The 25,019-nt window shown below is 41.4% G+C and overlaps 1 protein-coding gene across 2 annotated transcripts in view; it reads right to left on the bottom strand.

The window, feature by feature from the left end:
* Positions 1–25,019, bottom strand: part of LOC127355190 (uncharacterized) — a 212,150-nt gene that overhangs the window by 32,424 nt on the left and 154,707 nt on the right. Inside the window, exons 30-34 of one of the 2 annotated variants that reach the window (XM_051385710.1) lie at positions 24,591–24,823; positions 22,610–24,401; positions 22,033–22,206; positions 21,074–21,247; positions 20,432–20,605 (exon numbers count right to left, since the gene is read on the bottom strand). In XM_051385710.1, the coding sequence (XP_051241670.1) occupies positions 20,432–20,605; positions 21,074–21,247; positions 22,033–22,206; positions 22,610–24,401; positions 24,591–24,823 (2,547 nt within the window). The remainder of the gene's footprint in view (positions 1–20,431; positions 20,606–21,073; positions 21,248–22,032; positions 22,207–22,609; positions 24,402–24,590; positions 24,824–25,019) is intronic. The other variant, XM_051385711.1, reaches the window with a different exon arrangement.

Raw genomic sequence — 25,019 nt, forward strand, 5'->3', positions numbered from 1 at the left:
GACACTTTTCCTTTTACGTAGAGTCTCAATTGAAGATAACTTTTATGTGCTTTAATATTTGCAAAGAACTCTTTATGGTCAAGTTTTGTTGAATTGATTTGTCTGTCAGGGCAGAAATGGAAAGCAAAAGAACAGGAAGTGAAGAATATTTAACAGCAGAAGCTTCTAGTTGTAGCCATAAAGGCTTTCTTTCAGTCTCTGCACTTATGCATTTCCAGTATGTAAGAGCCCTGGGGCCTCATGTACTAACGTTACGTACGCACAAAATTCGTGCATACGCCATTTTTCACGTTCATGTTCGGATGTACTAAAAGTGAAATGAACGTGAGAATGTGTGGTCCTCCACGGCAGCTTCATTGCTGGCGTACGTACATATTCTTTGCTTATGTCAGTTGTCAGTTGGCAACTCTGTAGTGAAATTGCAAAGCCGAAATTGACAATTGCTCTCGAGAAGTTGCACTGCATGCGAAAGTCTTTATTATTTACAATCAATCAAGCAATTACACAATTTTAAATCATTTGCAGATTATTTGTGTTAAGGGGTTATTTACTGCAGCGTGCAGCCCTCTACTGCGTATGGAGGATAAGTAGAACACACTTGAGTTATCTTTAGCCTCTGGCATATTTTTTTAACAGTTAACAATAAAGTGCGGACCGATGTGCTGCCGTCTCATCAGCATGGCTCACACACAACAACAACTAGCGCTCACTGGGAGCGTGGTGACATCACGTCTTGTACGTACCGTAACCCTTTCACAATACAAGGGAGTAAGGGCGCCATCAAATTATAACACTTAACAATTTGCACCTTGGGTTTACGGGAAAAATCTAGCATTAATTATCGAATTAGTGTAAAGCATATAAACGCATGTGCAAAATGTTGCAATTATCGATATGTTGATGAGGCAGTGTTGGCCTTATTAGAGGACCTGGCTAATGGCCGAATCCGCAGGGAACAGGTTTTCCGTGACGATCAGGACTTGATTGGCTTATCAGCCGTTTCAGATTTCCAAGAACTATCCTCTTGGAACTCTGTGCTGAATTGGGTCAGGTCTTGGAGAGAGAGACGGCGAGGAGCCACTCATTGCCAGTTCCCTTACAGGTGCTGACAACACTTGGGTTCCTGGCAACAGGGTCATTCCAGAGGGAACTGGCAGACTGTTCAGGGATGTCCCAGTCAGCTCTTAGCCGCGCCATTCCAGCTGTGTTGGACAGGATCATCCACATGTCGGCTAGGTATATAAGGTTCCCATACGATGCTGTTGACTAGGCAAACATTAAAGCGCAATTTGCAGCGATAGCTGGTTTTTCTAATGTAACCGGTGCTGTCGACTGCACACATATTGCTATAAAGGCGCCATCTGAGGATGAATTTGCTTATGTGAATAGGAAGCATTTCCATTCCATAAATGTGCAAATAATCTGTGATGCACAAATGCGTCTTACTAATGTTGTGGTGAGGTGGCCTGGATCAACCCATGATTCATTCATTCTCAGTAACAGCATGGCTGGGATTAGGCTTCAAGCTGGCAGAGTGCGCGATGGGTGGCTTATTGGTAGGTGACACAGAGCATTTAAATGAGATCATTGTATAATCAACAGAAAAGGTGAATGTGCTATAATCGTTAATTTGCTCATTAGGAGACCGCGGTTACGCACTGGGACCGTGGCTGATGACCCCCCTCGCCAACCCACAGACTGACTGGGAGCGGAGGTATAATGATCTTTATTCGTTGTGGAGAGGGGGGATCGGCCAGCTGAAGAGCCGGTGGCGCTGCCTGGACAGGACTGGGGGCATGCTTTTATATGGGCCGGAGAAGGTGTGCTGCATTGTGTTGGCGTTTGCTGTCCTCCACAATGTTGCACACAGATACGCTATGCCATTGGTTGAGGTGGTGGGGCAACTACAGGAACCAGACCCTGGACCCATTAACGCTCAACACAATCCAGGTGCCATTCAGACCCGACACTAATTGCAACAATACAAAAAAGGTAAAAGGAGACAATGTTTACTTTTTAACCAAATCTTTTAATGATTGACTGATGCTAGTGAGTGCGTTGGTGACATTACTCAGGTGGCGGTTAATTTCACCGATGCCTCTTATAATTTCTTTTTAGGACTCAAGCAAAGCACTTGTGAGAACACGGCCTGTTGGATGGGAACTCTATGGTCAAATGGGGTCAGCTCCTCCACCCCGGTTCCACCACCTGTGGCCTGAGGGCTCTGGCGATGGGCAGATGTCCGCCGCTTCACCTCCATCTTCACATCTGACCAATTCTTTTTCAACTCTGTTGCAGTGCGGTTCTCCGACCCTACAGAGTTTACTGCCTGTGCCACGTTTTCCCATTCTGTTTTCTTTCTTTTGGTGTTAATGCCGGACGATAGAGAGCCAAATAATTTTTTTATTGGCCTCTACCTCCATCAGCAGCACCTCCAACTCACACTTAAAACACAAATTTATTTTTTCCTGGCTTTTTCCATTTTACTAAAGACAGCACTATCTAGGCCTATTTATACTAATTAGCATATTCAAATCGGTGTAATTGAGGGAGGGGACAGGGTGGAGCGTTGTGCTCGTGCATGTGAGCTCAATTTCACGTTGATTGCGATGTACAAAGACAATGTGCTTGGGATTCTGTGTAAGCACGTTTTGATACATCAGATTTTTTTTGTGCGTACGGAACTTTCACTCTTTCAGTGTACGCCACATTCTAGTAGGAAATCCACACAAGTCTTAGTACATGAGGCCCCTGGAGTTAGCTGTCCAGTAGTAATGTTTAAAAATAGGCAGACCCCCCCCCCGTAAGAGGTGGATGAAGGTGATCTTTGGATATCCTGTTTGATTTGTAGCCCCATATAAAAGGCAATATAATTGAATCGAGCTTCTGAAAGAGGATGCATTTAAATGTAGGTAGGAAGGGCACGTTTTGAAAAAGATAAAAAAGCCCAGGTAGGCTCACCATTTTGATTGCATTTACCCATCCAATCAAGGGCAATATCCTGAGTTTTATTTTGTGCATGTGTGTAAAGTGTATATTTAATACTGAAATAAAGTTAATTTATAATGTTGTTAATTGACTTACAGAGCCTTTCTGCAGTTCCTCACAGCTGGAATCAGTCTCCGTCGTCCCTGCCATGATGTGTTGTACTCCTTCAGGTCCAACTCATCCAGAACCTCCTCTGACATCTGCAGCATGTAGGCCAGAGCTGAGCAGTGGATCTCAGAGAGTTTCTTCTCTGATCTGTTCTCTGACTTCAGGAACTGTTGGATCTCCTGATGGACTGAGTGGTCGTTCATCTCCATCAGACAGTGGAAGATGTTGATGCTTCTGTCAGGAGAGATATGATCACTGTTCATCTCTTTTAGGTTGTTAATGACTCTCTGGATGACTTCCGGACTTTTGTCTGTCTGACCCAGCAGGACTCCTAAGAGTCTCTGGTTGGACTCCAGAGAGAGGCCATGAAGGAAGCGAACAAACAGGTCCAGATGGCCATTTTCACTTTTGAGGGATTTCTCCATGGCTCTCCTCAGAAAGACATCCAGGGTTGAGCCAATATATTTTTGATTCAGGAAGTCCTCCAGTACCTCTGTGTTGCTGTTGGTATAACAGTGGAACATGTAGACTGCAGCCAGAAACTCCTGAATGCTCAGATGAACAAAGCAGTAGACTGTTTTCTGGAAGATCACACTCTCTCTTTTGAAGATCTCTGTACAAACTCCTGAGTACACCAAGGCCTCTGTGACATCAAGACCACACTGCTCCAGGTCTTCTTGGTAGAACATGATGTTTCCTTTCTCCAGCTGTTCAAACGCCAGCCTCCCCAGCTTCAAAAGAACATTCCTGTCAGCCTTTGTCAGCCCCTGTGGACTCTTCTCATGTCCCTCATCATACTTCTGCTTCTTCCTCTTTGTCTGAACCAGCAGGAAGTGTGAGTACATGTCAGTCAGGGTCTTGGGCAGCTCTCCTCTCTGGTCTGTAGTCAACATGTGGTCCAGAACTGTAGCAGTGATCCAGCAGAAGACTGGGATTAGACACATGATGTGGAGGCTCCTGGAGGTCTTGATGTGTGAGATGATTCTGTTGGACAGATCTTCATCACTGAATATCCTCCTGAAGTACTCCTCCTTCTGGGCATCAGTGAAGCCTCGTACTTCTGTTACCCTGTCGACACATTCAGGAGGGATCTGATTGGCTGCTGCAGGTCTGGAAGTTATCCAGACGAGAGCCGAGGGAAGCAGATTGCCCTTGATGAGGTTTGTCAACAGCACGTTGACTGAAGACTTCTGTGTGACGTCAGACACAACCTCATTGTTGTGGAAATCCAGTGAAAGTCTGCTTTCATCCAGGCCGTCAAAGATGAACAAAAGTTTACAGACAGCGAGCTGCTCTGCTGTGACCTTCTGTAATGTTGGATGGAAAACATGGAGCAGTGTGAGAAGACTGTACTGCTCATCTTTGATCAGGTTCAGCTCCCTGAACGAAAGCAGAACCACCAGACTGACATCTTGGTTTTCCAAACCCTCTGCCCAGTCCAGAGTGAACTTCTGCACTGAGAAGGTTTTTCCAACGCCAGCGACGCCGTTCGTCAGAACCACTCTGATGTGTTTCTGTTGGTCAGGTAAGGCTTTAAAGATCTCGTGGCACTTGATTGGAGTGTCATGGAGGGTCTCCATCTTGGAAGCTGTCTCAAGCTGCCTCACCTCATGTTGGGTATTAACCTCTTCACTCTGTCCCTCTGTGATGTAGAGCTCAGTGTAGATCCTGTTGAAGAGGGTTCCACTTCCTGTTTCATCAGTTCCTTCAGTCACACGTTTACATCTGGTCTTCAGACTGATCTTATGTTCATCTAAAACCTCCTGCAGACCACTATCTGCTGAAAGAGAAGAAACATATTCTGAGACTAAACTGAGAACCAGAATCCGGATCAATAAAAATGTTTCTGAATTTATGATATTCATGATAATATTAAATACACTGCATAACACAACAAATGTCCCTGTAATAGATTATAAAGTCCTGTTTTCAGACATGAGGACATCAGCAGACAGATGTTCAGTCTTACTTTGTACAGTGCTGGTCTGACTGACTGTCTGCAGTCCAGCTCTTGTTCTGGATCTTTCTCCACACTGGGGACAGGAGGAGTCTCCTGATGAAGCAGACTGGTCCCAGTATGAGGTGATGCACTGTCTGCAGAACCAGTGTCCACAGCTGGTAGAGACTGGATCCTTCAGGACGTCCTGACACAAAACACAGCAGGACAGCTGCTCCTCCACAGAAACATGACTCCTCTCCTTCTTTCTGCTAAGACATTTCTTTATAACTAAAATGATTTGTTGTTTGTTAATGAAAAATATTATGAGTCTAGAATTTCAGATTATCATAGAAAACAGTAACAGTGTTATTTATTGTTTGGAAAATGACTTTCATAAACACACAAATAAACAGTTTTTCCTATCCGTCTGTCTTATTAAACATTAAGTGTTCTGAATTCAGCATTCAGCATTAACACTCACTTTGGAGAGCTCAGCTTGAGGTCAGGTTTGAACAGCGGTTTTGCTTTTATTGCTTAATTAGAATTAGCAGGCAATTCAATTGAATTCAAAAACTTTATTAGATGTTCGATGTATGTTTGTGCATCAGGGATTCCATTTAAATGACATGACTCTCAAACTAGGTTTGAAGCTATCGATTAATTAAGAAATCAAGTATTCTATTGATTATTTCCCCAATTAATCGCTAAGAAATATTTTTGCTTTATTTACAGTAGAAATAGAGCAACAGTGAATATACAATAGAGAAAATAAGACAGGTCTTTTACATTAGTTTCAGAGTTTCCTCTGCTGTTATTCCCCTACTCTACTGGTAGTGAAACTGTGGTGTTAGTACTTTCACTTCAGTAAAGGATCTGATCTTCCTCCACCTACAAACTAACTGCACCGTGTGTTACCATCTGACCTGTTTGTTTTAGGAAGTGAGTCTTTCTCTGTGTGTGAGGTACAGTATCATTACTGTAGTCAGACATAAAGTGTGTGGATAAGTTCAGGTTGCTGTATTACAGTTACTGAAAGGCTGTGTGTGTGTGTGTGTGTGTGTGTGTGTGTGTGTGTGTGTGTGTGTGTGTTTGCTGCCATAGGAAAGAAATAAAAAGTCTCTGTTTCTGTAACGTTAACGTTCCTACGGTGTCTTGTCGTTCTGTTCACAGCTGAGCTGAGCCAGACTTGTTAGCTATCTAGTGGATACGAATCAGGTTTAAGACATTGAAATAGTCCAAACTGGAGGTAAAACTTTTTGGAGCAACAGAGCTGGAAGCCGCATGTGATCAGATGATGGATCGCAATATGATTTTATCTGCAGATAAACAATGAGTTGGAGCTGACTGAAGCAATGACCAAGATGTTTTATTCATCTATTTCATTCATTCATTATCACATGAATCCTTGATAAATTCTCTGATGAAAGCTTTTTGGGAAACTTTAAATAGAGAAACTGCTGCTACTTTGGATAAGTAGGAAGTTTAAAAGTTTGTATTAGTCATCTTTGATTAGATTACAGCCACAGGTCTTACTGTGTGTCTGAGTGTCCAGGTTCATTACTGAAGGTTGGAGGAAGACCTTTGGACCAGTCACTCTTCATAGACAGACAGCTGGACATTGGAGACTCTGCTCTGTCCTCCTCTTCCTCCACACAAACACTCATCTTCTGATCTGAAGTCAGTTTGAAAGATAAAGCTGACTGTGAGCTCAGAGCACAAGAATTAGGAAAAACAGGTTTGTTCAAGAGTCACACAAAGACTGAGAGAACAGGAAGTAACACACAGACACACACACACACACACACACACACACACACACACACACACACACACACACACACACAATATACAGTATATTAGAACCAGTAGTCAGAACTTAACTTTGTAACTTTTCTTTCAATCTGTGTTTGTTTTCTTAGGTTACAGCAGGTTTAATGTGTATTAAGGCATCCTGGTAACCACAGTGGGTGGGTGCTACGCACAGGACAGTGAGGGTTAAGTGTGCTAAATGTGCTGCATTAAGTGTTTATTCTTGTTGTTATGTTGTGGTGTCCATCGTGTCCATTCTCGTATCTATGTATGTATGTCTGAAAGCTATGTACAGACTGCGGTGACAAATTTCCTGTAAAGGACAATAAAGTATCTATCTATTATTCAGCCGACAGTAAGATAATAAAATGTTGTATGAACACTCACCCTGCCTCAGCCTTCAGTTCTCCTCCTCCTGCTCTGTCCACTCTAAATGGAGACTGAACCAACTGAACACTTTCACTTGGAGGTTCTCCCTCCCTGTTCACATGCACTTGGATCCTCTGGTCAGTGTTTCTCTTCATTTACAGGAAATGAAATTAGTTTGTCTGTGTGTGTTTGTGTGTCCTAGACTATCGGGGGATTTCCCATGGTGCACTGAGCTCCTCTCTTCCTCTCTCTTTCTGCACTCATTCATGTTCCATTAATGCATGTTACTAACTTCACTTCTTCCCCGGAGTTCTTGTGCTTTCTCGTCTCGCAGGTTCTTGTCGATCCTGGTGGAGCCTCCTGCCATGGTCCTGCTAGATTGCCATTGCCAATACTGTTGTTGCTGTGCACCTGTCTGTCTGTCTATCTGTCTGTCTCTCTCTCTCACCCCAACTGGTCGAGACAGACGACCACCCACCTAGAGCCGGAGGATCTGTCCTAGGTTTCTGCCTTTTAACAGGCAGTGTTTCCTTGCCCTTGTCTCCAAGGTCTTGCTCATGGTGGTACTGTTGGGTCTCTGTAAATAATGTTATAAAGAGTTTGGTCTAGACCTGCTCTATTTGAAAAGTGTCCTGAGATAACTTCTGTTATGAATTGGCGCTATACAAATAAAATTAAATTGAATTGAATTGTGTGTGTGTGTGTGTGTGTGTGTGTGTGTGTGTGTGTGTGTGTGTGTGTGTGTGTGCATGTTGCTCACACAGATCAGCTGTTTAACATGATGTGTTTATGAGTGTCTCTCTTAAATTGGACATATTGAGTTCAAATTAGTTTTAGTTTAGTTTAATATTGGAATCCTCTCAGCACAGGAGCTTCCCATTTCCCAGCTTCAATATTGTTGGGGATGTTACTATTGATTCTTTGTGACTTAAAAATCTTAACCCAACGTCCACTATTATTTTTATTTTATGTTCATTTCCATTGTAGTTATATGGATCAAATAAAGCCCTGAAGGAAATATTTGGCACAGATGATTTTTAGTAATCGAGTTACTTGAGTAACTTGAGGAATTTTCATGAAAGTGTGTATAATATCTCACCATCAGTTGGTCCAGTGTTGAGTTGCTCTTTCATTGATTGGTTTATTTAAAAAAAAATTATCTTTAAAATAAAATATCTGAAGATATGAGGAGATAGTTTTGTTCTTAGAACATTTTTTGACTCAAACGTAGCTTAACCATGTCATGTGATGACACTATGAACAAATATTTCTTGGACTCCATCCATAAATTCACATTATAGACACAAGCACACACAACCTGTGGAATGATTTAGCTACAATGTTTGTATGTCCCTTCAATTAAAGTAGAAGGATCTGAATGATTCAAAATAAAATACTCGTTATGCAGAATGGCCTCTGTCAGTGTTATTATGTTACTGGATTGTAGGGGTTACACTACTTTTTCATTAGAAAGGTAATTAATCACTGGGGATTAATAATACACTCGTAAATGGGGCACCACCTCCGTTGTTTAGCTACTGGAATAATCCGGAGGAAATTATTCCACAGATCTAATCAAATCAATTTCAAATCAATTTATTAAATTTCAAAATCTATATTTAATCTCATATTTCTGAAGTAGTGATTTCTTTTACACGATTCATCGATTTCCCCGCATCAAATCAAACCTGCACCAACAAGGACATACGGTTATATATGTTTATTAACTAAACTAATGCAGAGTAAATAGTATGAAATGACAAACAAACAAACAACAACAAGTAACAGAATATGTGGACAATATATGAATTATTACTATTAGGTAGAACTGAGAGGCCCTAATCTAAATTCTCTTAAACTTAAAAGATGGGAATCAAAGCTTACAGACAGACACCAGCTCTTCTTCATGTGTGTGAATCCGGCCGTGTACCGGAGAGTCAGCCTACTTTGTTTGTAGATGGAACTTGGAAGGATTCCAGGTCCTTGGCTTTTAGCTCAACTGCGGCTTTGTGTCACTGATCCAACAGGCCGAAGGGAGTTGTAGTCCCTGGTTCCAGTGGCAATCTCTCCAAAAGGCCCAGCTGTGTGCGCTAGTGAGCGTTGGGGGCAAGGTGGCTGGAGAATAATGTCTTTATTCGGCTGGAAACGTTTATACGTCTTCTTGAGCAGTCAACTACTGCGACGTCCTTCTGGCTGATGATAAATGTCTTAGAGTGGTTGGTCTTCAGCTCTGATTGTAAACTAATTCAGCTTCTTGTTTAAAATAACTGGAGGATGAAACGCTGGCCTGGAGAATTCTCCAAGAAAGTCCAAGAATTTGATTAAATTCACTTTCTGTGAAAAGGCGACAATACTTGACGATAAGACTACAAAAATATAAAAGAAGAAATTCATTAGTGTCTTGAGCTTTCAAAATAAAAGTACTTAGGAAAGTACTTCAGCAACGCAAGTTATTACTTGAGGAAAAATTCAACACGTGTCGCAAACGAAGTAAAATAAAGTACGGAAATTAAAGAAAAAGCGAGAATAAATAACGAGTGGATACAGGATCAGAAAAGTCAGAGAGAGAGAAGCGAAGAGAAAGTGATCGGAGTCTATCTCTTATAGCTTTTATTCTGGAGGCGGAACTGGACGAGAGGAGCTGACCGCGCGCGTCACTTCCTCTGGTGATAATTTGATATATGTAACTTTATCAACTTACTCCTATCTATCGTGTTTTAAAGATCATAATTCACCGTTCACAGAACCCACCATGACTTAATACATAGTTCACATGTTTTAACTTAACATAACCGAAATTACTTAACCTCCTAAGGCCCAAGCTGTTTTTTTACATGCATTTTTTATTTCTCTTGCTATTTGGGCTTATTGGAACCTAATTAGAATAAAAACTAAGTATCATCTTTTGATATGATCTACTTTTAGAGAAAAATGATGTCCACATATGTGGATTCATGGTCCGAATTTCCATAAAACACAATAAAGTCACCTTTGTGTAATAGAATAAAAAACTCTTTATTTCCACCTTGAACACAGCAGTTTTTTCCTGACTGTTTTTTAATGTATTAATAACACATACACACATATTTTTTGAACATTTTTTGAATATCAGAGAGTAAAAACAACATGGAAACATTGCATTTTTGCCCATTTTGGACAGTTAAAACAGTTGCAGGATGACATTGTATGTCTGTAACAAAATATAAAACATTCAAAGCATTTTAAATGGTTACTGTTTTTTTAAAAAAACTATTAGGCTACTAATGTGTTTTGAACATCATAGTGGGGAAAAAAATGAAAAAACATCGTAGTAGGTGAATAGCTCATGTGAAATTTAGCATTGGTAATAGGGGTGAGCGATATGGGTAGAAAATAATATCTCGTTATTTTTTGGGGATTTTGGCGATAACGATAATCAGTCGATATCCTTTCAGATGTGATTGGAATTGTCTAAGTTAGGGCTTGTGTCCACCAAACACGTTTTTAGCGCTGAGAGCTCAAAAACTAATTTTCCGAGTGCCCAGCCTCGTTAAAAGTTGTACAGATTTCAACTTGAAGCGCTCTGAACGCTGCGCTAAAAAACGTCTCCGCTGACATCTTTTTACCGCTGAGCTTAGCGCTCTGAACGCTGAAGCTCAAAGGATTTGTATTCAAAATAGGCGCTGCTAGCACTAAAAACGTGTTTGGTGGACACAGACCAGACATCAGTCTTTTCGAAACCAAACCATTTCCATGCCAGAGAGGTAGACCCACGTCTCGGCACTAAATCATCTGAAGTACCGGTAGCTTCAGGGACTGGAGGTGCTTGCATTTTCTCTCTACCATCACAACGCGCTGCTAAACTGTTGCAAGGAGGACGCTAGTGAGAGGTCACGTGATCACTAGTCGTGTGACTGAATCCTGCCATGCTGTAGAGAGCGTTGCTGCTCCGTGTATTAATGGATGTGAGGAGTTTCCGGCGCGTTTAAATATTTTTGGCGAAGTAATTTAAATACTCAATAATGGAAATTTGCACATCTTCAAAACAACGATGACAATATTACCGCAAACGATATATATCGCCCACCTCTAATTGGTAATGTAAAAAAGGGAACATGTTAAAGGCTGCGATCACTGAGGACTGAAGGACCAGGCCTGCTTACAGAGGCCCAGAGGTCACCTGATTGATTGACCTTCACAGAGTCTGAGAGGAGAGGAGTTGGAGGAGGAATGTGACTTATGGTGCGATCCATTTGTCTCGTAAATCCCCCGCCCGAGTTGCTCTGACGCGAGAACGTGACGTAATTACCTGGCTTGTACCACTTATAGCGTTCCATTTGTCTTTGGGCATTACGAGTCGGAAAGAACATGGACGCCACCAGTGCAGCAGCTGTGTTGTTATTGATTGTGGCTCATCTAAACAAGCTCAATTTGAAATAATAACGTTTTTCTACAGAAACACTAACATTTCAAGTAATTCCGTTATTGCAAGTCTTACATTTCAGCAATGTAAACAAGTGTGTAGGAGCATTTAAAATCGACATTAAAACGACCAACGTCGTACAAATACAAAGAAAATATATCTGCCATCTTTGTTTTGCGAGTCGTCCGTTCACCCTCGTTTAGCTCGGTGTACTGTGAGGAGCCCCGAGTGGGACGGCTGATTACTACTAGCATATTAGCTGTTTCGAGGAGCATCAGTCACACCTATGTGTACTTCATGTTTAGCGACCTACAAAGTTGCTATTTTTACACTTTTTTTTTCAAATTTGCATGTCATGACAAATATACAAGGCTTTTATAAATATCTAAATCAGAATAAGCCATGAAATATGACAGAACTTCTTACCTGGTCGACGTTTGTGTATGGAGCTACCACTTGAATTTTCCCGCCATTTTGAATTGGCACCGTAGTGGCACCGTAGTGTGTTAGAAATTTCTGACACCACCATATGGTAGTGTAAGTACCCCATATACGTACCATAACACCCCCAATTCAGCAGTGAACACAATTGTGGACATAAGAGCTAAAAAGTGCTGTCCACGTATGTGAGCGCTAAGCCCTAGGTAGTAGGAAAAGGAAAAGGAAAAGTGGAACTTGATTAAAATCATTAAATCATTAATCATTAAACACGCACATAAAGTAGCACTGAGGGATTGTACATATTTCGTATAGTGATAGCTTAATCCTTGTTATAACAAATATGTGTCAGGCATTTACTTATTGTATTACTATACAGTTATCAAACAAAGTTCGTTTTGAAGATACCTTATGCTATACCAGAATCTTACCAAAAGGTGGCGCTGTGGCTCCATCAAACATTCAGACATTTTACACATGATTTTGTAACTTAGTCCAATCTGATGACAGGAACATCAGACAAACATTACATTTGCGACCTTCTCATGCTGGATGGCAATCTGTTAATTAGGAGAAGATGAAATTTTACCATAATACTCCAACAGAACTAAATCTATATCCATGCAACTGTTGTTACTGCTTCCTAGATTGGAATATCCACTATCAAAAGAAAACATCGTAATTTACACTTTAGAGGAAGGGGTGTCAGAATGCCAGATGTGGATTCCAGAGGAGTTTCTCTCTGGAGGTGGACCTGTCAGACTAAAAGAGATGTAAACACATTTCAGGGATATCTAACCCTGATTTACAATCAAAAAGGCACTTAATTATTACACACGATCCACTTTAGGTGTAGGGTGTCGTTCTGATCTGTGGAGAAGTCAGTGTTCTGTTAAAGAGGATAAAACAAATTGACACCTAGAGATCCCATCTGAGAATCTGAAAAGAACCAGGCTCTCTGTGCAGGAGACTGTCGGCGCCACAGTCTCACCTCCCCTCCTGGGTCAAAAAGGTCAAAGGGAAAGAGGAGGCCTTGAAAACTCTCCTGGTGGAACAAAATCAAAATAATATGATGATTGTTGAATTAAGAGACAGATAAAGCGTCTCTTGTAGAGGAAGACGAGGACAAGGTCCTACAGGATCATTAATATTGATCATTTACAGATACTTTATAATGTTGCAGTTTTCTAACTTTAAAGCTCCTTCAGAGGAAATATGAGGAGAAAAGTGGATTTGAAGAGGTTCATCATTTTTGACAATCATACAGACTAAATAGGCTTCTTTTTTGACAAATTCAGTTTTCTTGTTCCTGACACCTGGCTATATTCTATTAGACAATTTACTTTACATTTACTTTTCTTCACAGAAGGGAACCAAACACAGAGATATAGGCCTACTATGTTCATTTTTTAGGTTTTCTTGGACGCCTTAAAATCAAGAAGGCCAGTGCGACCCTCCACAAAGCTTTGGTGAGTCCCAATCCCCAGGTTGGGAACCACTGTTCACTGCTGCATCAGGACACAAACTGTTCAGTCTCTAATCTGTAAACACTCTGAGGCTGATTTGAGGACTTCAGCTGAACTCTGAAGCCATCGTGTCATTTTAAAATAAATAAAACAAGTCAACCAAAAGAGAGAAAAAAGACAGGAGCGAGAAAGAAAACAATCGCAACAACAACTGGTTTTACCAACATTTTTGTGTTTTGATTTTCACAACTTTACACTTACACACACACACACACACACACACACACACACACACACTAATGCATGTATATATATTTCTACACACGAATACAAGATGCATTAACAAAGTCTTCATACGTCAAATTAAATAGTCCAGAAAGATACACTTTAGTTTAAGCATGTCTTATATGAATGTATACATTCTTCATACTTTGTAGGATTATGATACTGCAGAGGGCTTCCATCATAAGTCTGTCCTCTCTAGATAAGATATGAAGGGGCCCCAAATGTTGTGCAATAGTGACTGCTCACCCCTGATAGCACATGTAATTCTTTCTAAGGGATAGCTGTCGATGATTCAGGAATCCATTTACCCACACTCGACCACGAACAAACTCATTTCTAAACATTTTTTATTTCACTACACTACCAAAGACAGTGGAAAAGTGTCTCTATTTCACACTTAGCACATATATCAGGTATAGCAAATAGCACTATTGTGATTGTTAAGCTTTTGTGGGGTTATATGTTCAGTTATACTGCAGTATTTTAAGCTGTGCATTAATTGTTTGTGATTGTGCTTTGGTACATGTCCTCTCTCAATCCGAGAGGCACCTGGCTGGCCCCCACTGTGAGGTCACTTCCGGTGCAGGCTCCACTGTCAGGACGGGAAGTGCGAGGGGGGGGTGAGGACGTTTAAATGTCGATTTCACCTGCCTTTTAATTCGAGGGAGACCAGCGAGTCAGCATATGTCAGCGGTGAGTTGCTGATTTTGCTTATACACAGAAAGTAAATGCATGGTTTCTTGTGTTCTTCGTCAATATAGGTGCCGTAAAATAGTAACGTCATAGAAGTCATTAATGATGCAAATTTCCGAATGTTACACGTCGGTTTGGGTTGTCATTTTGAAGCTAAGTTAGATAACGTCAAAGTTAACTTTCACCAATGGCGGTTAGCATCAACACCTTAGGTTCTCAGGGATTATTAACTTTTTAGTGCACAACGTAAAGTAACTGCTCGCATTTGTTTGTATGTAACGTTATAAAACATTTTTGTAAACTCTCCTTGCATTAGCTGGGCATCATCACAAAGTTGAATACGTTCTGAACTCACAGACGGGATATGTGAGACAGCCAAGCTACCAACACGATGCAACACACCATGATGTTCTGCCAGAGGTCAACTAGCTGATTAGTGATATCACCTGTTTAAGTGCACAAGTGGAATCAACATGTGGCAGGACTACATGGCACATTTTTATTTTGTTATTTTCCCACCTCTGTTGTATACTACAGTATAAACAAAACAAATAGTAACTGAAATTACTGAGAAATAGCATGCTTTTGCTTTTTGATACTTGAGTATATTTTGCTTCTAACATAACATACTAAATGACTTCAGTGTCTTGTTTTAGCCACTTTCACTTAAGTACGTTTTTGAATGCCGGACTTTAACCCGTAGTGCAGTATTTTCGTAGTCATTACTTCTTCTACATAAGTAAGGCCTCATTTACACTACCTGGTGCAAGTGGCCATTTTACCTGTAAGCAAAGACAATCTAAGTTTGCAGGCTGTATACATTAATTTGAATTGAAGTTCATGTACTATAAATCAAACATGATGCATTTTATATCCTTTTTAGATGCATCATTCAGTCATTCCATGTGGTGGAAAGCCTGCAGTGGAACACCGCACAACATGCTGCAGTCAGTTCCAAGGCCCCCTTTGTCCCAAAGGCATGTTTAAACCAAGCCAACCAGCCAGACGTCAGCAGCATTTGGAGGTCCACATGAAAAATGCCATTGCATTTGAAGGTAATGCCATTGCATTTTAGATTAAAGATACACACATGTGCATGCACACACACACACACACACACACACACACACACACACACACACACACACACAGATTTGTGTGTGTGTGTTCATGTGTCTTGTTTGTCATTGTCAAATATAAACATTTTCTGGACTTACTCTTAGATAAGAAGATCTGCCGCTGCAATTTGAACTGCAGGAATGGGGGACATTATCATTGTCCTATATGTGACAAAACCGTTATTAGAAGGACAGACATGGAAGCACACTTAAAGTCTTGTCCCATACAACAAACTTCCACCTCAGCTGCTGCGCAGTCCAGACAGAGTCAGGATTCATCCTTGGCCTCCCTGCAACCAAGTTCATCTGCTGCATCCATTCCTCTGCTTCCACCAACCATAATATCCCCATCTCCAGACCTTCTTGTGCAACAAGATACAACCACATGTACTATTCCCTCTGCCCAATCAATTCAAACATCTACCATCCACTCCTCAGCAGACACACATATGACATCGTCTTCTCCTTTGGTTTCCTCTTCTGTTGTACATACATAATTTTCCCTCCACCAATGCACATCCTTAAATTAGGGAATGAACTTGCGCTCCGGGGGGCGGCTCAGCGAAAAGAGGAGGCGTGTTCCAGCGCAAACGTTCCCTGGTGCTATTTTGCTGTTTCAGAAAACAATTGCGCCAGAGACCAGGAAAAACCTAGTCTAAAGTCAGTGGCGCTGGGCGCATGCTTGAGGGGATACCCCTGAAAGGCAGCAGCAACATCACCACCCGGTCAAGACGGGCATTAATACTTTGCTGCATCCCGGACAGCTCCCGCTCCAGCATGTCAAACCCGGTTTGCTGCAGGAACGGGTGGTCCTCCGGCGTGTAGTGGGTCTGGATCCTCTGCACCTTGGTGTTTGTGCTACTCCCTCCTCAACTGGCGCACTGCTCGGCCCGTGTGCACTGCTCCCGAGGCCAGGGTCTTCTTCCTGCGGAGCTGCGTTACATTGTTTTGATTTATTGTATGGCTGTGTTACATTGATTTCATGTCAATAATGTCACTTCTCGGTATTTTACGGCCCTGACGAGAACGTCGGTCTCCTCGGCTGTGAACCGCTCCTGGCGTGCGCCTGGCAAATCCGCCGTTATAATAGCAATCCGCCATGGAACAAGCGCACCTGCTTTTAAAGGGAATGTGAGATGACGCTCTGATTGGTTTATTGCACGTTACGCCCAAACCACACCTATGACTAATGTAGCTACTTCAGACCAACCCATTTTAGATTTGCGCCGGCGCAAGAGTCATTTATCCCGCCGGCATAATAGCAACAGCTACTTGCGTTTTGCGTTTCAGATCTGCGATCAGCCTTAATTAAGATAATTAGATAAGATAATGTGTGAAATAGAACATCTGTGTTTTGAACATCTGTGTTTTAAACATGGCTGCCCAATAATACCAGAGAGAATTGGGGCATCGAGGGTGCCCCTATAGCTCACCTAGCTACCCCTTAACTTTCAATATAGCCCGACAGTAGTAGATGAGACAGATAATCTGTGAAAAAATCTGGTTCTCCTGGCTCCTCCTAGTGCTCCTAATGGCATCTGCAAGAATCCACCGGGCCTAAACGAAAATAACCAATCAGAGCTAAGAACGATAGTTGACTATTGAGTCTCATTCCCAGGTTGTCAAATACAGACGCTTTGAGACCCTGGGAATGAGACTCAACTACCAACCCACCAACACAAAGGATCTTTATATCTTTCTTACCTACTGTTACCTTGAACATCATTAGTATAGATTTCTATATATCTACTGTGTTTGAAATTTCCTGCAGAACTGGTCTGTTGTTAGTTTCTACACTATTTTCAAGACATGGTAGAACTTCAAAGTAACGTAATGAATGCAGGCTGGGTGCTGATTCTTCATCTTTCAAACTTCAACTTTCATCCAGGTATAGGAGGTGGTTGAGTGTGGAGCAGAAGGAGTGGAGGAGTCTCAGTGTGTCTGCAGAGACTGTGTAGAAGGACAGAGCAGCAGCAGAGCAGTCCAGATACACTGATGATACTCTGTCACATCCAGAGGAACACACAGGGATGATGGTAGACTTGACATTGTGTCTGACAGTGGAGCTGATCTCAGAGCAGTTCAGACTGCAGCACTTGTGATTCCTCAGTCACTGCTGGATGAAGCTCTCCTCTCCACTCTACCTCCCAGTAACATGGCCCAGTCAGAGCTGATGCTGCTGCTTCAACCTCTCTGGATCATCAGGACACAGCGGATCCTCCAACACAACCTCCTTCCTCACCACTCACACTCTGACAAAGATCACTTTCACCTGATGAGAGAAGAAGACAGACAACAGGAGTCATAAATCAGTGTTTACAGAGACTCCCTCCATCAGCACATCCAGTATAAAGAGCAGCAGGGACTTCAGTCCAGTTCAGACCAGCAGTGGAGCGGCTGTGTAGTGTAGCCTGCTTCCTTTCAGCTCTCATGTTAACGTATTGGAGTGAACACACTGAGCTGAAGCTCACAGACCTGCAGACACTTTGGACATCAAGTCTGTTGACTCTGCGGATTTCACTGAAGTACACAGTGGAAATAAAGTGCTGAGAGTCCCTGAACGCAACATTATTACAGGAACAGAGAAACATTCACTGCCCACTGGAATGATGGATTTACTGCTGTTAGGGTTCAAAGCTGATAAAAACCACAGTCTCAGTCACATTAGATTATTTTCTCTGCTTTCAAAATTTTACAGGACAGATCTGTTAGTACAAAAATAAAAAATAAAAAATATATAAATATATATATACAACAGAGGTCCTCGTCTGGACAAAGACCACATGGTCACTAAATATAATGATGGTTCTTTGAAATAAGATCCAGTGGTTTGCAGGCTTCAGTCAGACTGATCTCAGAGCTGTGACAAACTGATCAGTTGTTTAGTGTTGAAGGGAGAGAACAAACACGTTGAGATCAGACTGTCTGTCTGTCTGTCTGTCTGTCTGTCACCATTCTCCTCTCACAGCTTCACTGAGTGTAGATCATTCACTATGTCAAGATTGGTTCGGTTTGAGCTATTACAGCCACCGTATTTGTAGTCAGTAAAGCTGCGCATGCGTACTACTCTAGGAGGTGGATGCTCTGATATCTGTATTGACTATTAACTGGTGTAGCTCCTCGCATCCTCTGTGTTGCTGTTAATAAACCTGAGTTATGGTCAAACTCCAAGCTTATCTCCATTGTAGTAAGCTTCCAACACTGAGGAAAGCAGTAAATACTGGATCTGTGTTTAGTCCAATACTGCTGAAACCAGCATCGACTGAGTCAGACCCTCTACTGACCTCAGAAACTCCAGTCTGCAGTGCGGACTCTCCTTAAGATCAGACAGCGGCTTCATGTCTGAATCCTGCAGGTTGTTTCCTCTCAGCTGCAGCTCTCTCAGATGGGAGGGGTTGGACTTCAGAGCTGAGACCAGATAATCACAGCTGATCTTTGACAACCTGCAGCCCCACAAACTGAATAAAGATAAAGATAAAAATAATTTATAATCCAGTCAGATGTGTTCAGGTTTTGAATGTGGAGCTCAATATTACTATGTCCTAATTAATGAGCTTTTCTCTAAATTTTTACATTTAAACAGCTTTAAACAGCTGCAATCAATGGACTAAACCACTGAAGAAGAAAACAGACTTTAGCATTAAGATACTCAGTGTGGATCAGTATAATATCAGCCTTATGTCTGCACTTTACTGTCACCACAACTTTCACATCATATTAATCTCAGCACAGAAGGAAAAAATGGTGTCTGACCACAAAGTCTCCAGTCTACAGTGTGGACTCTCCAGAAAACCACACAGCAGCTTCACTCCTGAATCCTGCAGCTTGTTGTTACTCATCCTCAGCTCTCTCAGATGGGAGGGGTTGGACTTCAGAGCTGAGACCAGATAATCACAGCTGATCTCTAACAACTTGCAGTCACTCAATCTGAATAAAGAATAAAAGATGTGAGTTTAGAAGACAATTTTCCTGCTTGAAATCATTCAGTGTTTAATAATCTGTTCAGAGCTGAAGAAGGTTTAGAATGTACAAGTTTAGAAAATGGAAATTCCAAACACCTGAACCCAACAGCAGGTTGAAAACTGTAAAATACAAAGAGTGAAAAAGAGCTCTCATTAATATTAATGACAACGTGCTGCTGCTTCAATAAAGACGTAGTGACTTCAGCTCTTAACCTCTGCCAGCTCCACCAGTGGCTCCATCTATACAAACTCATGTTGTGCAGCCAAACACAAAGAAAAACCCACAGAAACTGATTGAAGGTTCCACCCAAGATCCTAAAGTTTACAAAGATACCAAATTTGTCAGGATGGATTTTGGGGAAATGTGAACAAAAGACATCTACAATATTTCTTTTAGGAATAGTGGAGTAATAAAATAAAATCAACTTCAGTTTAAACTATTCAGTCAGTATAAACATCATATAGCTTCATAACGATGAAATGAAAACAAAAGAAAAAACTGAATTTATTTACTATTGTATGATAGTTTAAATAGTGAATATGTAAGTGTTGTCTGTATGTTTCTTTTAAATCTATTTAAGAAACACAAGGTAACATTTAAAATTAAATCAAGAGTTTAAGAGGTTCAGAGTGAATTATCCAGTGTAGATTCTTCTTGTTATATTCAGGTTTTAAATGTGGAGCTCAACATTGCTCTGCCACAGTCAATGGACTAAACCACTGAAGAAGAAAACAGACTTTAGCATTAAGATACTCAGTGTGGATCAGTATAATATCAGCCTTATGTCTGCACTTTACTGTCACCACAACTTTCACATCATAATAATCTCAGAATAGAAAGAAAAGTGTCTGACCTCAGAGTCTCCAGTCTACAGTGTGGACTCTCCAGAAAACCACACAGCAGCTTCACTCCTGAATCCTGCAGCTTGTTGTGACCCAGTTCCAGCTCTCTCAGATGGGAGGGGTTGGACTTCAGAGCTGAGACCAGATAATCACAGCTGATCTCTGACAAACTGCAGCCCCTCAATCTGAATAAAAGAAATAAAAAAATGAAGAAAATCCATCCAGAGGTGTTCAGGTTTTAAATGTGGAGATCAACATTACTATGTCCTAATCAATGAGATTTTCTCTAAAATTAGTAGAGTGACTTTGTCATTGTGTTATTGTGGATCATCATAATGTCAGCCTTCTACAGACATCATCCAAATGTCAACATTCATACACCTATTCATGTCAACACTGATCAATAACATGCTGCTGATCTCGGTCAGGTCTGTAATTAGAGGATCAATACTATATTGAGCCTTTAACAGCTGCATTTGGAAATGCTTTGATCTGTGTGTGTTCAGAAGGATCAATAACAATGATCAGACATTATTTGTGAAAACACATTGAAATCAACAGAAACCAGAGAAATATTTCTACTTCCATAAACATAATCAATAATAATCAATCATATCAGATCTACAATAGTAATAGAGAGTCAGTGAACTGACCTCAGAGTCTCCAGTCTACAGTGTGGACTCTCCAGAAAACCACACAGCAGCTTCACTCCTGAATCCTGCAGCTTGTTGATACTCAGTTCCAGCTCTCTCAGATGGGAGGGGTTGGACTTCAGAGCTGAGACCAGATAATCACAGCTGATCTCTGACAAACTGCAGCGACTCAATCTGAATAAAGAATGAAATATGAAGATAAAATCATTAATAATCCAATCAGATGTGTTCAGGTTTTAAATGTGGAGATCAACATTACTATGTCCTAATCAATGAGTTTTTCTCTAAAATGAATAGAGTGACTTTGTCATTGTGTTATTGTGGATCATCATAGTGTCAGTCAATAATTATCAAATCGACTCATTACGTTTCTTTTTTATCCAATTAATAACAATCGTGTCATTTTACTAAAAATACTAAGACAGACCTTTTTCTATAAATTATAAATAGTTATTTAAGTCAACTTTACAAACCACAGATTTAGACTATCCTCACTGTCATCTCCATCAACACACACTTCAGCTTCATCCTCAATCGTCATTATAACTGGATCAAATGTGCACTGAGCAAAGAGAGCTGCATGTTTTCTTCATCTTAATTGTAATCTAGTACCTTCCCATATACATGTAGTGTATTATTTATTCTCCTGTTTACTGATTGAGTCAGAATACAAAGAAACATGGAAGCTTGTTACATGCTCATCTTCATTTGGAAATATGCTTCGCACTCTGTCTCTCTAAAGTACATATTCATTTAATTTCACAGCACATTGAAGACTAAATCCTACTGTTTTCAATAACATAAATCCATATAAAACTGTTAAGACTGATAACTTTAAAGAAGGGTTGTTGTGATTTGTGCTCAGACAAACCCAGAAAACTGAAGGGAATTTAAAACTTCTGTTATGGATTTAAATTTGGTAGATATACACTGTACAAGAGCAAAATACATGAAGTGACCTTAGAGTCTCCAGTTTACAGTGTGGACTCTCCAGTCCAGCACACAACAGCTTCACTCCTGAATCCTGCAGGTTGTTCCAAGTCAGGTTCAGCTCTCTCAGATGGGAGGGGTTGGACTTCAGAGCTGAGGCCACAACTTCACAGTGAATCTCTGAGAGTTCACAGTCAGAAAGTCTGTAATGACAGATAATATAAAACTTAAAGTATAATAAAATCTGACACTTTATGATGAAAATATATATTGATATAATGTATATATATTGATCACAAAGCACATTAACATGAGCACATGTAGCTCAGGTGTGCATGCATCCATCACAAAGTGTACTCATTATATATCAATCTTATATTAAAGACATACTGTAGCCAATACCCAATGCATTTGAGCTGTAGCTATTTGGAAATTCTTCTTCAGAGTTAAGGCTCATTCATGAATGTGGCGAGCAAAAGCTGGCCTATGTGGTCTGATCCAAAAGATGAGCTACTGTAGCTCAAACTGCTGAATAACTTAATGCTGGCTCTGATAGAAAGGTGTCAGAACATGTAAGCTATGATAAAAGGTTGTTAATGGACTTACACAGCCTTTCTGCAGTTCCTCACAGCTGGAATCAATCTCTGTCGTCCCTCCACTGTTGCGTTATACTTCTTAAGTTCCAACTCATCCAGAACCTCCTCTGACATCTGCAGCATGTAGGCCAGAGCTGAGCAGTGGATCTCAGAGAGTTTCTCCTTTGATCTGTTCTCTGACTTCAGGAACTCTTGGATCTCCTGATGGACTGAGTGGTCGTTCATCTCCATCAGACAGTGGAAGATGTTAATGCTTCTGTCAGGAGAGATATCATCTCTGTTCATCTCCTTCAGGTTGTTGATGGCGCTTTGGATGATTCCTGGACTGTTGTCTGTCTGACCCAGCAGGCCTTCTAAGAGTCTCTGGTTGGACTCCAGAGAGAGGCCATGAAGGAAGCGAACAAACAGGTCCACGTGGCCATTTTTACTTTCAAGGGATTTCTCCATGGTATCTCTCAGAAAGACATCCAGAGTTGAATTAACATATTTTTTTCCCAGGAAGTCCTCCAGTACCTCTGTGTTCCTGTTGGTGTAACAGTGGAACATGTAGACTGCAGCCAGAAACTCCTGAATGCTCAGATGAACAAAGCAGTAGACTGTTTTCTGGAAGATCACACTCTCTCTTTTGAAGATCTCTGTACAAACTCCTGAGTACACCAAGGCCTCTGTGACATCAAGACCACACTGCTCCAGGTCTTCTTGGTAGAACATGATGTTTCCTTTCTCCAGCTGTTCAAACGCCAGCCTCCCCAGCTTCAGAAGAACTTCCCTGTCAGCCTCCATCAGCTCCTGTGGACTCGTCTCATGACCCTCTTTATACTTCTGCTTCTTCCTCTTTGTCTGAACCAGCAGGAAGTGTGAATAAAGGTCAGTCAGGGTCTTGGGCAGCTCTCCCCTCTGGTCTATAGTCAACATGTGGTCCAGAACTGTAGCAGTGATCCAGCAGAAGACTGGGATTAGACACATGATGTAGAGGATCTTGGAGTTATTGATGTGTGAGATGATTCTGCTGGACAGATCTTCATCACTGACTCTCCTCCTGAAGTACTCCTCCTTCTGGGCGTCAGTGAAGCCTCGTACTTCTGTTACCCTGTCAACACATTTAGGAGGGATCTGATTGGCTGCTGCAGGTCTGGAAGTTATCCAGACGAGAGCCGAGGGAAGCAGATTCCCCTTGATGAGGTTTGTCAACAGCACGTTGACTGAAGACTTCTGTGTGACGTCAGACACAACCTCATTGTTGTGGAAATCCAGTGAAAGTCTGCTTTCATCCAGGCCGTCAAAGATGAACAAAAGTTTACAGACAGCGAGCTGCTCTGCTGTGACCTTCTGTAATGTTGGATGGAAAACATGGAGCAGTGTGAGAAGACTGTACTGCTCATCTTTGATCAGGTTCAGCTCCCTGAACGAAAGCAGAACCACCAGACTGACATCTTGGTTTTCCAAGCCCTCTGCCCAGTCCAGAGTGAACTTCTGCACTGAGAAGGTTTTTCCAACGCCAGCGACGCCGTTCGTCAGAACCACTCTGATGTGTCTCTGTTGGTCAGGTAAGGCTTTAAAGATCTCGTGGCACTTGATTGGAGTGTCATGGAGGATCTTCTTCTTGGAAGCTGTCTCAAGCTGCCTCACCTCATGTTGGGTATTAACCTCTTCACTCTGTCCCTCTGTGATGTAGAGCTCAATGTAGATCCTGTTGAGGAGGGTTTCACTTCCTGTTTCATCAGTTCCTTCAGTCACACGTTCACATCTGGTCTTCAGACTGATCTTATGTTCATCTAAAACCTCCTGCAGACCACTATCTGCTGAAAGAGAAGAAACATATTCTGAGACTAAAATGAGAACCAGAATCCGGATCAATAAAAATGTTTCTGAATTTATGATATTCATGATAATATTAAATTCACTGCATAACACAACAAATGTCCCTGTAATAGATTATAAAGTCCTGTTTTCAGACATGAGGACATCAGCAGACAGATGTTCAGTCTTACTTTGTACAGTGCTGGTCTGACTGGTTGTCTGCAGTCCAGCTCTTGTTCTGGATCTTTCTCCACACTGGGGACAGGTGGAGTCTCCTGATGAAGCAGACTGGTCCCAGTATGAGGTGATGCACTGTCTGCAGAACCAGTGTCCACAGCTGGTAGAGACTGGATCCTTCAGGACGTCCTGACACAAAACACAGCAGGACAGCTGCTCCTCCACAGAAACATGACTCCTCTTCTTTCTGTGAAGACATTTCTTTAATAACTAAAATAATTGGTTTGATTTGATTATTGTTGATGAAAAGTATCACAAATTGGCTGACACTGTTTTTGTAAGGAACTCTGTTGTGTTTTTGCACCATTGCCTCAGCAAAGCATATCTCATTCCCTGTATTTGCGATCCATTAAGTAGTGAACTATCTGACCTTGCTCTGCCCC

Source organism: Dicentrarchus labrax, unplaced genomic scaffold (genome assembly GCF_905237075.1).
Source record: "Dicentrarchus labrax unplaced genomic scaffold, dlabrax2021, whole genome shotgun sequence".
In the NCBI taxonomy this organism is placed as follows: domain Eukaryota; kingdom Metazoa; phylum Chordata; class Actinopteri; family Moronidae; genus Dicentrarchus; species Dicentrarchus labrax.